Here is a 13,506-nt window from a genome sequence, read left to right on the forward strand (position 1 = left end):
AAGGACATGATGGAATTCCTTATGAGGAGGGGGAGGGGGGGGCGGTGGGTACGGCAAAGACAGCTGATTCGATGTTCTTAATAACAAAGTGGTTTATGAGTTTTCCACTCGTTTCAAGGGATTCTGATTGGACAGTTTCAGATTTTGGGCTAAATAAGTAAAAATAAATTTAAATTTGAACAAGTTAGTGAAGATTTTTTTGGGGCCAACCCCCCTGCTGTTCTGCCTCTTCCCTGGGGGGGGGCAACCTTGACCCCGTGCCCTTTGTCTATGGGATCACCGGTCCGGGCTCCAGGCCCAGCAAAACCCGCAAATCACAGATCCCACTGACGAGATTGCCATTTCTGATTTTCGCCACCTCTTGCTGGCGACGCACTCCAGTTCACACCTACAATGGGCGACAGCTGATTTACATTAATTTAAATAAATGTGAATGTCATAACTACCCCCCCCTCGCCGGATCTTCCCCCCTTCACTAAATCGTCATACCTCTCCAACGTGGCATCACTCCCACGCCATTTATAACTGGTTCACGCAGCACTGCCCCCGACACAGGATGGCACCATTCCAACCTGGCAGTGCCAACCTGTGCTGAGGGCAGTGCTGGGGTGTACCCTAGTGGGACCCTCATGCAGTGGGAGGCATGTGTGTAGTGAGGGGAGCGAGGGAGATGCCAATGACTACTGTTGATGGTTTTGGGGGTGGAGTTGGTGGGGAGAGATGCCAGCCATGATCGGGGCAAGAGTGAGTGTAGGGAGAGATGTCGGCGATAACTGTTGGGGCGGGTGGGGGAGAGAACAAAGAACAAAGAAAATTACAGCACAGGAACATGTGGGCATTGATTGCGATTGGGTTGGGGAGGGGGTGCTTTTTTTGTGGTCTGTTTGGGGCTCAGTGCAGCCGAGCTTTCCTGACCTGTTTGTGCCCTACCTCTCAACGTGAATCACACCCACCCCCCCTGCTTTCTTTTGACAAAATGTCAGAAGATCAGGAGAGAAAAGCAGTCGGGTTCTCTGGAGCGAAGCTGGCCGGATTTCACTCAGATCCAGACACTTTGCCATTTTTGTAAAAATTCTTTCCCCGTCTCCTCCAGGAATTCCCCAAAATTCACTAAAATCCCAAAATAAGGAAACAAAAATATTGATGTGAATCCGAGGTTGATGAGGATGGTTGGGTGCTGAACTGGATTTATTTTTGATTAACAAGCTTCTCTGGTTTATTTAGTGTGATTTGAACAAGAAAAATCAATCCAAGGCAGTCGCAGCAAACCAGGGGCCAAACAAGTGGAATTAACAAGCGCTCAGGAGAACATCATTAACCAGCCATTCCCCTCTGTCACCCCGTGCGATCACAGATAGAAAACAGACAGTAACATCACTCACTGACACTCAGTAAAAATTCACTTTACAATTCATCAGTCAAGCCACTTCAGAACTTCCACTTGATAAGAACATCGGAATAGGAGAAAGGTGTAAATCAGACAGATTTTATCCATTCAAAGATTAAATTAACAGATAGCACATTCATAAAACTTTTGATTAAATTATATTTTGTTCTTTTTATTCAGGCTGCCGGTTTTACATTGCCTGAATAGATTTTGTTTTTATATTTGGGATTGCAGGAGTTTTACTGGGTGTTGGGAATTGCATTCAATAATTCCATCCATTTTTCCATGAAATATGGAAACGAGTGGCTTTGTTTATATTAAAATTTCTCTTTGTAAACCCTCGAGTAATAAACGTCCTCACACATCCGTACTGATACTCCGACTTCTGCTAAAAGCATCTCTTGTGAGCTTGGCCCTGCTCATGGGCAGGTCCTGGGGAACTGTCAGCATTTCCAATTCCTCTTCACTCACAGTGTTGTAGCTCACACTCTCACCTCCATTCCGAATCTCTGCAATCTGATGGCTATGAAAGTGTGGCTTGCAGTGGGAACAGAGAGCTGTAGGATGACAATGCTCCTGGGGGTAGGCAATAGAACTAAAATTCAGTCCATTTCCGGCGCTGTGATTGTAGTAAGCGGCAGGCAGGCGAGAATGCACTGCAAAATCTGGTTCCTCCTCATCTCCATCCCATTCCTCCCTCTTGCAGCAATAATACTGTTGAGAAAAAATAAGACTGGCAATTAATTATAGAGTCACAGAGATTTGCAGTGTGGAAACAGGCCCTTCGGCCCAACTTGTCCATGCCGCCCTTTTTTTTTTGAAACCCCTAAGGTAATCTCAATTGCCCACACTTGGCCCATATCCCTCTATACCCATCGTACCCATGTAACTATCTAAATGCTTTTTAAAAGATAAAATTGTACCCGCCTCTACTACTACCTCTGGCAGCTTGTTCCAGACACTCACCACCCTCTGTGTGAAAAAATTGCCCCTCTGAACCCTTTTGTATCTCTCCCCTCTCACCTTAAACCTATGCCCTCTAGTTTTAGACTCCCCTACCTTTGGGAAACTATATTGACTATCTACCGTGTCTATGCCCCTCATTATTTTATAGACCTCTATAAGGTCACCCCTCAGCCTCCTACACTCCAGAGAAAAAAGTCCCAGTCTATTCAGCCTCGCCTCATAACTCAATCCATCAAGTCCCGGTAGCATCCTAGTAAATCTTTTCTGTAAGCTTTCTAGTTTAATAATATCCTTTCTATAATACGGTGACCAGAATTGCACAGTATTCCAAGTGTGGCCTTACCAATGTCTCGTACAACTTCAACAAGACGTCCCAACTCCTGTATTCAATGTTCTGACCGATGAAACCAAGCATGCTGAATGCCTTCTTCACCACTCTGTCCATATGTGACTCCACTTTCAAGGAGCTATGAACATGTACCCCTAGATCTCTTTGTTCTGTAACTCTCCCCAACGCCCTACCATTAACTGAGCAAGTCCTGCCCTGGTTCAATCAACCAAAATGCATCACCTCGCATTTGTCTAAATTAAACTCCACCTGCCATTCGTCAGCCCACTGGCCCAATTGATCAAGATCCCATTGCAATTGGAGATAACCTTCTTCACTGCCCACTATGCCACCAATCTTGGTGTCATCTGCAAACTTACTAACCGTGCCCCCTATATTCTCATCCAAATCATTAATATAAATGACAAATAACAGTGGACCCAGCACTGATCCCTGAGGCACACCGCTGGTCACTGGCCTCCAGTTTGAAAAACAACCCTCTACAACCACCCTCTGAAGCCAATTTTGTATCCATTTAGATACTTCACCCTGGGTCCCGTGAGATTTAACTTTATGCAACAATCTACCATGTGGTACCTTGTCAAAGACCTTGCTAAAGTCCATGTAGAGAACATCAACTGCACTGCCCTCATCTACCTTCTTGGTTACCCCTTCAAAAAACTCAATCAAATTTGTGAGACATGATTTTCCACTCACAAAGCCATGCTGACTGTCCCTAATCAGTACTTGCGTATCTAAATGCCTATAGATCCTGTCTCTCAAAATACCTTCCAACAACTTACCCACCACAGATGTGGTGTTATACAACACTTTTTTCCAAGAACATCCCAGAGCACGTCAGAGCCAATCAAGTCATTTTGAAGTCACTATAATAATGCGACAGTCAATTCCAAACTCACATGGAAAGAACACGACACTTGGGGACTGAAGTGAGTGCAGTGCAGATGTTGGGCAGTGCAGATGTTGGGCAGTGCAGATGTTGGGCAGTGCAGATGTTGGGCACTGCTTTGGAATTTTCTGTGTAGTTACAAACTTGAAGACAGAAAAACTCTATCTGGCTCAGTTAATTCAGTCACATCAAGTTACCAGGGGAAGTATCAGATTCCAGCATGACTATACTCAAAATGTATAATTTACAAACAGCATTAACAAAATTATGCAATGAAATGCAATTAGGCCCCAGAATTATCACAGCAACCTCCACTCTTTGATTCCTCTATATGCTTGTCCGATATCCAGTATTGGATGGGCAGAAATTTGCTTTACCTAAATCTTGGGTCCCTGAAGCCACTGTCTCCAGTCCCTGCTGCTGAATCCCTTCCCTTGTCCAGACTGCACTCCCTCCCCACCCACTGTCTCAGGCTACACCATCAATCTTGGTGCCCTATTTGATCCTAAACTGAGCTTGCAACTCCAAGATTTCTCCATCTCGAAGACTGTCAATTTCTATCACCATAGCATCGCCGATCTCTTCCCCATCTACTAATGAAACATTACTCCATGTTTTTGTTCACTATATCTCCTGGGCATCTCCCGCATACGTACCATCCTCCAGAAACCTGAGCCAAACCAAAACTCTGCTGCCCATTCCCTAACCCAGCACAAACTCTATCCCTAACCATTTACCTCACCCCTCTCATTGCAACCGACTGTTCATAACCTTGAGGTTGTAGTTGACGATTGTGATGACCTTTGACCCAGAACTAGGAAAGTAAGAAACATTTGTCTGTGAAATCTAATTGTTTCTAAGAATGCCTGGTAAGGATTTTTAAGAATTTGCATCAATTGTGAAAGGAGCTGTTGTAATTTTCTTGCTGAATAAGAAATAATGGCCTATCTGACCTGGAAACCCTTGACCTGGCAACATGACTAACAGAAAGGGAGTTAAGACCAGAAACTAATTGACAAGACATGAAGCAGAGGTGGACACAAAGAAGATCTTCAAGCAGAGGAGCTGGAGAGTGGAGACGACCAGTGCACAGATGGACACAAAGAGAAAGATGGAGCCAGAAAGACAGCACAACAAATTCCTGTGAGGAGAGGAAACAAATCTCTCTCAGGAAGAGGCCAGTCTTTCTGTTTGGCAGAAAAGGAAACAGGAACTCTTGGAGGTACTGTGCGAGCTGGCTAAAAGGATCTAAAACCTAGAAAGCTGTATGAATAACTCATAGGTATAACAGAGTTGGGTGTTTTCCCAGATGTGTTCAAACCATGAACCTGGGTATTATCAGTTAGTCAGTTGAAAAAGAATGCTGGAAAGCTAGACCATCAGAATGACTGTAGCCTAAGCGGAAGAGTAGAAGTATGCCTTGCTAATTATAATTGTACCCATGAATCATCAAGGTGAAAGCTATTGGTGAATGGGATTTCTGACCTACCCTCATTACCATCAATAACGAACAAGATATTATTGAAGTGTGTACCTATGCCATGGCGCAGAGAATAATGTGGGTGCTTGAGGATGAATAAATCTTTATTGTACCGATTAAAGTGAAATTTACTGTTTTATTTGTAGAATCACCTGTCCGTCAATTTGTGTAATTTGTGTTTGCTCTGATTCGTGTGAAAATAAAGGTTGCTAAAAGTGGGATGTGTTGGGAATTTTGGCATTTGAGGGTCATTTGATAATCTTGGTTTACAATTTCCAGTAAGAAGTCTCAGAACACCAGGTTACTGTGCCTACTCCAGTCCAACGCCGGCATCTCCACATTATGTTTACGATTTCCATTCAGGAATCATTACATGGAGGAATCTACTCCAAAACCAAGACTGCTTTCCAGCTGTCCAACACTGCCCAACAATGCCCCGCCTGAGCTCACAATGTTCCAAAACTCACACCCATACCTTTATTTACCTCCAGACCTGACCATTCTGTCACTCCTGCCTGGTGTCTCCTCAGACACTAACCTCAGCCCATCCAGAACTGTGTCCCATTCACACTGTTCACCAATCATTGCTGTGCTTGCTGCACACACTGGCCCAGAAACAACTACATCTTAAAATTCACACCAAGCTTTTCCAATCTCTCCCTATCTCTATAATATCCTCCAGCTTTATCATCCTCTCAGATCTCTGCATTCCTCAGATTTAAACAGTCACACCTCCAGCTTCCTGAGCCCGAAGAGGGGAGGTGATAGCTGAGTGGTATTATCGCTAGATTATTAATCCAGAAACTCAGCTAATGTTCTAGGGACCCGGGTTCGAATCCCACCACGGCAGATGGTGGAATTTGAATTCAATAAAAAATATCTGGAATTAAGAATCTACTGATGACCATGAAACCATTGCCGATTGTCGGAAAAACCCATCTGGTTCACTAATGTCCTTTAGGGAAGGAAATCTGCCGTCCTTACCTGGTCTGGCCTACATGTGACTCCAGAGCCACAGCAATGTGGCTGACTCTTAACTGCCCTGTGAAATGGCCCAGCAAGCCACTCAGTCCAAGGGCAACTAGGGATGGGCAATAAATGCTGGCCAGCCAGCGACGCCCATGTCCCATGAATGAATTTTTTAAAACGTCAAAATTCCTTCCTTAAACTGTTCTGTTTTTGCTGAATATTTTAGTCAGCTACCTCAGTAACTCAGGCATGCCCAACGCTCCCAGCCTGGCTCACCACTGTTCCTAGAAAGACTTGCCTCTCCCAGGGTCTGCTCACAAGAAAACATGTGGTTTCTATCTCTGCTTGCAGAGGCAAAGCTTGATCAGGGATAGTCAGCATAGCTTCGTCAGAGGGAGGTTAGACTAACAAATTTGATTAAATTTTTTGAAGAGGTGACCAGGTGTGTGGACGAGAGTAGTGCAGTCGATGTAGTTTATATGGATTTCAGCAAAGCCTTTGACAAGGTTCCACATGGGAGATTTGTAAAGAAGGTAAATTCACACGGGATACAGGATAATTTGATAAAGTGGATTCAAAATTGGCTCAGTTGTGGGAGACAGAGGGTGATGACAGAAGGCTGCTTTAGTGACTGGAAGCCAGTGTCCAGTGGCGTACCACAGGGATCTGTGTTGGGCCCCCTATTATTCGTCATTTATATAAATGACATTGAGGACTATGTGGGGGGTAGGATTAGTAAGTTTGCGGATGACACACAGATTGGCCGGGTGGGTAACAGTGAGGCGGAGTGTCTTGGGCTACAAGAAAATATAGACGGATTGGTCAAACGGGCGGATAAGTGACAGATGGAATTTAACCCTGAAAAGTGTGAGGTGATACACTTTGGAAGGAGTAATTTGACAAGGAAGTATACTACGAAAGGTCTGACACCTTTATCAATCGAAGCATAGATTACAAAAACAGGGAAGTCATATTGGAGTTGTATGGAACTTTGGTGAGGCCACAGCTGGAGCACTGTGTGCAGTTCTGGTCGCCACATTATCGGAAGGATGTGATTGCACTGGAGGGGGTGCAGAGGAGATTCACCAGGATGCTGCCTGGGATGGAACATTTATGTTATGAAGAGAGGTTGGATAGACTTGGGTTGTTTTCTCTGGAGCAGAGAAGACTGAGGGGCGACCTGATCGAGGTGTTCAGGATTATGAGAGACATGGACAGGGTGGATAGGGAGCAGCTGTTCCCGTTAGTTGGAGGGTCAGTCACGAGGGGACATAGGTTCAAGGTGAGAGGCAGGAGGTTTAGGGAGGGATGTGAGGAAAAACTTTTTTACCCAGAGGGTGGTGAGGGTCTGGAATGCGCTGCCTGGGAGGGTGGTGGGGGCGGGAGGCCTCACATCCTTTAAACAGAATCTGGGTGAGCACTTGGCTCATAACATTCAGGACTATGGGCCAAGGGCTGGCAGGTGGGATTAGGTGGGAGTTCAGGTGTTTCTAATGTGTCAGTGCAGACTCGATGGGCTGAAGGGCCTCTTCTGCGCTGTATGATTCTATGATTCATTCTCAGTTAACCAATGGTGCGTTGTTTAAGGAATGGAAATAGGCTGTAAAATATTTATTTTATTTGTTTAAAATGGCTTTTCTTTCAGCCTGTAGACTATCCTAACACTGACCTGCAAACGGCAATAACACAACACGATGATTATACAGAGCAGGATAACTGTAGCCAATATTCCACCTGTGATTACAACAGTCCCAGCTGTCATTCGACCAGTTCTCCATTAACAACCTAGAAAAGAGAGGACAAGAAATTAAAGGAGAGAAGTCAGACACCATAAAAAGAAAATATTAATCTTTGCAATTAAGAAAGCTTCAAAAATGTATTTTGAATCCCGAGCAATGCCAATTTTCCCAAATCCAGCCATTCTCAGCAATGGCCAATGCAAACAAAGGAGCAGCAAGCCATTCCGCCTCTCAAGCCCAATCAAGGCTGATCTGATAGTAACCTAAACCCCACATTCCTGTCTACCCCCGATAACCTTTCACCCCATGCTTAACAAGAAACTTTCTACCTCTGCCATAAAGATATTCAGCCTCAACCACCTTTGGAGCGAAAAAAATCCTCATCTCTGTCTTAAACGAGCAACCCCTTATTCTCCAACAAGAGGAATCATTCTCTCCACATCCACCCTGTCAATACCTCTCAGCATCTTACATGTTTTAATCCAGTCGCCTCTTACTCTTCTAAACTCCCAACAGATACAAGCCCAGCCTCTCCGACCTTTGCTCATAAGACAACGCGTCCATTGCTAGTTTTTGTATAGTAAACCTTCTCTGAACTGTTTCTAACGCATTTACATCTCTCCTTAATTAAGGAGACCAATACTGTACACGTTACTCCAGATATGGGGTCACCAGTGTTCTGTACAACTGAAGCATAACCTCCCTACTTCAGTATTCAATTCCCCTCACAATAAACAATGACATTCTATTAGCTTTTCTAATTACTTGCTGTGCCTGCATCCTTGCCTTTTGTGATTCATGCACCAGGACACCCAGATCCTTCTGTATCTCAGAGCTCTGCAATCTCTCCATTTAGATAATAAGCTTATTTTTTAATTCTTCCTGTCAAAATGGACAACTGTACCTTTTCCCACATTATACTCCATTTGCCAGATCTAACTTAACCATGCCCCTTCCTAGTCTTCTGGTGTCCTCTTCACAACTTTCCTACCTATCTTTATGCCATCAGCAAAGTTAGTAAACATGCTATCCAAATCATTTGTATGGAGTGTTAAGAATTGAGACTCCAGCACTGATTCCTTGTGGCACACCACCCTTCACATCCCAGTTTTGCCTACTATGTTTCCTATTGGCCAGCCAATCTTCTGTCCATGCCAATATCTTACCCTCTACACCACAAGCTTTTATTTTCTACAATAACCCTTGACCATTTCCCAGAAATATTCAATCCGGTATTTCCAGAAGTGGTTAATCTGGTCGTTCGATGTGGTTCCTATTTTCAAGAAGGGGAATAGGGATAGCCCAGGAAATTACCAACCGGTGAGTCTAACCTCAGTGGTTGGTAAGCTGATGGAGAAGATCCTGAGGGACAAGATTTATGAGTATTTGGAGAGGTTTAGTATGCTCAAGAATACTCAGCATGGCTTTGTCAAAGGCAGATTGTGCCTTACGAGCCTGGTGGAGTTCTTCGAAAATGTGACTAAACACATTGACGAAGGGAAAGCGGTAGATGTGGTTTATATGGATTTTAGCAAGGCGTTCAATAAGGTCCCCCATGCAAGGGGCTGCTGCCCTTTCCAGATCCAGATCCAGATCCAGATTCCAGATCCAGAACTGGCTTGCCCAAAGGAGGCAGAGAGTGTGTATAGATGGGTCTTTTTCTAAATGGAGGTCGGTCACCAGTGGTGTGCCCCAGGGATCTGTTCTGGGACCCTTGCTGTTTGTCATTTTCATAAATGACCTGGATGAGGAAGTGGAGGGATGGGTTGGTAAGTTTGCCGACGTTTCGAAGGTTGGTGGGGTTGTGGATAGTCTGGAGAGATGTCAGAAGTTACAGAGGGACATAGATAGAATGCAAGACTGGGCGGAGAAGTGGCAGATGGACTTCAACCCAGATAAATGCGTAGTGGTCCATTTTGGCAGGTCAAATGGGATGAAGGAGTACAATATTAAGGGAAAGACTCTTAGTACTGTGGAGGATCAGAAGGACCTTGGGGTCCGGTCCATAGGACTCTAAAATCGGCCCTGCAGGTGGAGGAGGTGGTTAAGAAGGCGTATGGTGTGCTGGTCTTTATCAATCAAGGGATTGAGTTTAGGAGTCCGGGGATAATGATGCAGCTATATAAGACCCTCGTCAGACCCCACTTGGAGTACTGTGCTCAATTCTGGTCGCCTCATTACAGGAAGGATGTGGGAAAGATTGAAAGGGTGCAGAGGCGATTTACAAGGATGATGCCTGGATTGAGTGGCATGCCTTATGAGGATAGGCTGAGGGAGCTCGGTCTTTTCTCCTTGGAGAGACATAGGATGAGAGGAGACCTAATGGAGGTATATAAGATGTTGAGAGGCATAGATCGGGTGGACTCTCAGAGGCTGTTTCCCAGGGTGGAAATGGCTGCTACAAGAGGACACAGGTTTCAGGTGCTGGGGGGTAGGTACAGTGGAAATGTTAGGGGGAAGTTTTTCACACAGAGGGTGGTGGGCGAGTGGAATCGGCTGCCGTCAGTGGTGGTGGAGGCAAACTCAATAGGGTCTTTTAAGAAACTCCTGGATGAGTACATGGGACTTAATAGGATGGAGGGTTATAGGTAGGCCTAAAAGGTCAGGATATGTTCAGCACAATTTGTGGGGCCGAAGGGCCTGTTTTGTGCTGTAGTTTTCTATGTTCCCAGCCACACTGTTCATTAAGAGAAGGAATAATATCTGGAATGTCCTGTCCCTGTGGCGTTTTATAAAATATACTTTTATTTTTGTTTACTTTCTCTCAGGCTCTTTCCCAAAGCGCCACGTTCCAGACTCTCCGCTTTCCCGTGGCAGTGGGTGGTTTGACAATGAAGGAGTGAATGTTAGAGTCTGAGGGAGAGTAAATAGTGCAGTCAGTGACAGGAAGAGGTGTTTAAATACAATCCGCCGATCTCAATGATATGGAATCGACAGACAGAAGCTCGTTGGTCCATTGTTGCTGGGGTTAAGTGGAGCTCTGGACTCCACTCACATTTATCCATCCCTCCAGATTCTTCTTTATTCTTTTCCTTTGCAAACATTTAATCTTGTGAATCTGACAAGAAGCAGCTTCCAGTGGAGTTTATTTTCTGATCTTGCTGCAATGTGCCTTCAGCCTTTCCCAGCTGAGATTTCACTGTTCACAATGTCAGGGCTTCCTGCAGCTTTTCACTTTGTGATCATCACAATTTCTGCCCGGGATTTCGGTCTGTTTGACGGTGGATTTCCAGCCAAGTGAAAAGCTGGAGGAGTGAGTTCCAAACATCAATCTCCACGAGAGAAAAACTCTCCCGGATCCCCCACTGAGACTCCCCCCGGGAAAGACACTAAACAGCAGCGAGCTGGGCAGGGGGCAGAGGGGGAGGGGGCAGGGAGAGGGGAGCAGGGGGAGGGGGCAGGGTGGCAGGGGTAGGGGGGGCGGGAGGAGGGGGGGCAAGGGGGAGGGGAGGAGGGGGAGGGGCAGAGGGGGAGAGGTCAATGGGAGGCAGGGGGAGGGGGGGAGGGGGCCAGGGGGAGAGGGGAAGGGGCAGGAATGCAGAGGGAGGGAGGCAGAGGAAGGGGGGCGAGAGGGAGCAGGGGGAGAGGGGAAGGGGAGGGGGGCAAGGGGGAAGGGGGCAGGGAGAGGAGGAGGGGGAGGGGCAGAGGGGGCAGGGGGAGGCAAGGGGAGGGGGCATGGGGAGGAGGTGGGGGGAGGGGATATGGGGCAGGGAGGGGGGCAGGGGGAGGGAGGGAGAGTGGGGGTGGGAGGGGGAAGGGGTGGGGCTGGGGGCAGGGGGGAAGGGAGGGGGCAGGAGGGATGGTGGAAGGCGATAGGAAGAGGGGGTATGGGGCAGGGAGTGGGAAGGATGGAGGGAGGGGGTAGGTAGGGAGGGTGAGAGTGAGGGATGGAGGGGGGAGAGGGGTAAGGGGGGTAGAGGGACTGGGAGTGAGGGGGAGAAGTTGGGGGAGGGAGGGAGGGGTGGGGGGAGGGGGCTTTGGGGGGTGGGGGAGGGAGGGATGGGGTGGGGGAGGGGGTTTTGGGGGTGGGGGGAGGGAGGAATGGGGGTGGGGGAGGGAGGGATGGGGTGGGGGGAGGGAGTTTTGGGGGATGGAGGAGGGAGGCTTGGTGGGGGGGGAGGGAGGGATGGTGCGGGGGAGGGAGGGATGGTGGGGGGAGGGGGTTTTGGGGTGGGGGGAGGGGGTTTTGGGGGTTGGGGGGAGGGGGTTTTGGGGGTGGGGAGGGAGGGGTGGGGTGGGGGGGGAGGGGATTTTGTGAGTGGGAGAGGGAGGGAGGGATGGGGGGTGGGGGTTTTGGGAGGTGGGAGGAGGGGAGTTTGGGGGGTGGGGGAGGGGGCTTTGGAGGGCGGGGGAGGGGGGAGGGGTGGGGGGAGGGGGTTTTGGGGGGTGGGGAGGGAGGGAGGGATGAGGGGTGGTTAAATCAGAGTGGATAAATCCCCAGGACCGGACAGGGTATTCCCACGGACCTTGAGGGAAGCTAGTGTTGAACTTGCAGGGGCCCTGGCAGACATATTTAAAATGTCAGTATTCACGGGGGAGGTGCCGGATGATTGGAGGGTGGCTCATGTTGTTCCGTTGTTTAAAAAAGGTTCCAAAAGAAATCCGGGAAATTATAGGCCGGTAGGTTTGACGTCGGTGGTGGGCAAGTTATTGGAAGGTGTGATCAGGGATAGGATCTACAAATATTTGGATAGACAGGGACTTATTAGGGAGAGTCAACATGGCTTTGTGCGTGGTAGGTCATGTTTGACCAATCTATTAGAGTTTTTCGAGGAGGTTACCAGGAAAGTGGATGAAGGGGAGGCGGTGGATGTTGTCTACCTGGATTTCAGCAAGGCCTTTGACAAGGTCCCTCATGGGAGGTTAGTTAGGAAGGTTCAGTCGCTGGGTGTACGTGGGGAGGTAGTAAATTGGATTAGACACTGGCTCAATGGAAGAAGCCAGAGAGTGGTTGTGGAGGATTGCTTCTCTGAGTGGAGGCCTGTGACTCGTGGTGTGCCACAGGGATCAGTGCTGGGTCCATTGTTGTTTGTCATCTATATCAATGATCTGGATGATAATGTGGTAAATTGGATCAGCAAATTTGATGATGATACAAAGATTGGAGGTGTAGTGGACAGTGAGGAAGGTTTTCAAAGCTTGCAGAGGGATTTGGACCAACTAGAAAAATGGGCTGAAAAATGGCAAATGTGAGATATTGCACTTTGGAAGGACAAACCAAAGTAGAAGGTACAGGGTAAATGGTAGGACTCTGAAGAGTGCAGTTGAACAGAGGGATCTGGGAATACAGGTACAGAATTCCCTAAAAGTGACGTCACAGGTGGATAGGGTCGTAAAGAGTGCCTTTGGTACATTGGCCTTTATAAATCGGAGTATCGAGTATAAAAGTTGGAGTGTTTTGGTAAGGTTATATAATAAGAGTTTTAACAACACCGGGTTAAAGTCCAACAGGTTTATTTGGTAGCAAACACCAGTTTGGGGGGTGGGGGAGGGAGGGATAGGGGTTGGGGGGGGAGCAGGTTTTGGGGGTGGGGGAGGGATGGGTGGGGCAGAGAGGAGGGGGGTTTGGGGGTAGAGGAGGGGGGTTTGGGGGTGGGGGATGGGGGGAGGGTGATTTGGGGGTGGAGGAGGGGGTTTTGGGTGGTCAGGGGAGTGGGTTTTGGGGGGTGGGTGGAGGGGGGATTTGGGGGGTGGGTGAGGGAGGGTAGGATGGGGGGAGGGGGTGTT

General features: G+C 47.6%; 1 protein-coding gene across 1 annotated transcript; it reads right to left on the bottom strand.

Moving 5' to 3' along the window:
* Positions 1-1,731: 1,731 nt before the first annotated feature.
* LOC144503018 (protein FAM163B-like) lies at positions 1,732-7,802 on the bottom strand. The gene is made up of 2 exons (XM_078227521.1): positions 7,710-7,802; positions 1,732-2,101 (listed from the first exon to the last, which is right to left on the bottom strand). Exons 1-2 carry the CDS (start codon positions 7,800-7,802, stop codon positions 1,745-1,747), a joined length of 450 nt encoding a protein of 149 aa, XP_078083647.1. The 3' UTR covers positions 1,732-1,744.
* Positions 7,803-13,506: the final 5,704 nt, after the last annotated feature.

Source organism: Mustelus asterias, chromosome 13 (assembly GCF_964213995.1).
Source record: "Mustelus asterias chromosome 13, sMusAst1.hap1.1, whole genome shotgun sequence".
Taxonomy (NCBI): domain Eukaryota; kingdom Metazoa; phylum Chordata; class Chondrichthyes; order Carcharhiniformes; family Triakidae; genus Mustelus; species Mustelus asterias.

Excerpts from the sequence above, each read along its gene's own strand:
- LOC144503018 (XM_078227521.1), bottom strand. The coding sequence starts at position 7,802 with ATGACAGCTGGGACTGTTGTAATCACAGGTGGAATATTGGCTACAGTT. Across the intron at positions 2,102-7,709 it reads TGTGTTATTGCCGTTTGCAG|TATTATTGCTGCAAGAGGGA; the intron begins GTCAGTGTTAGG and ends TTTTCTCAACAG.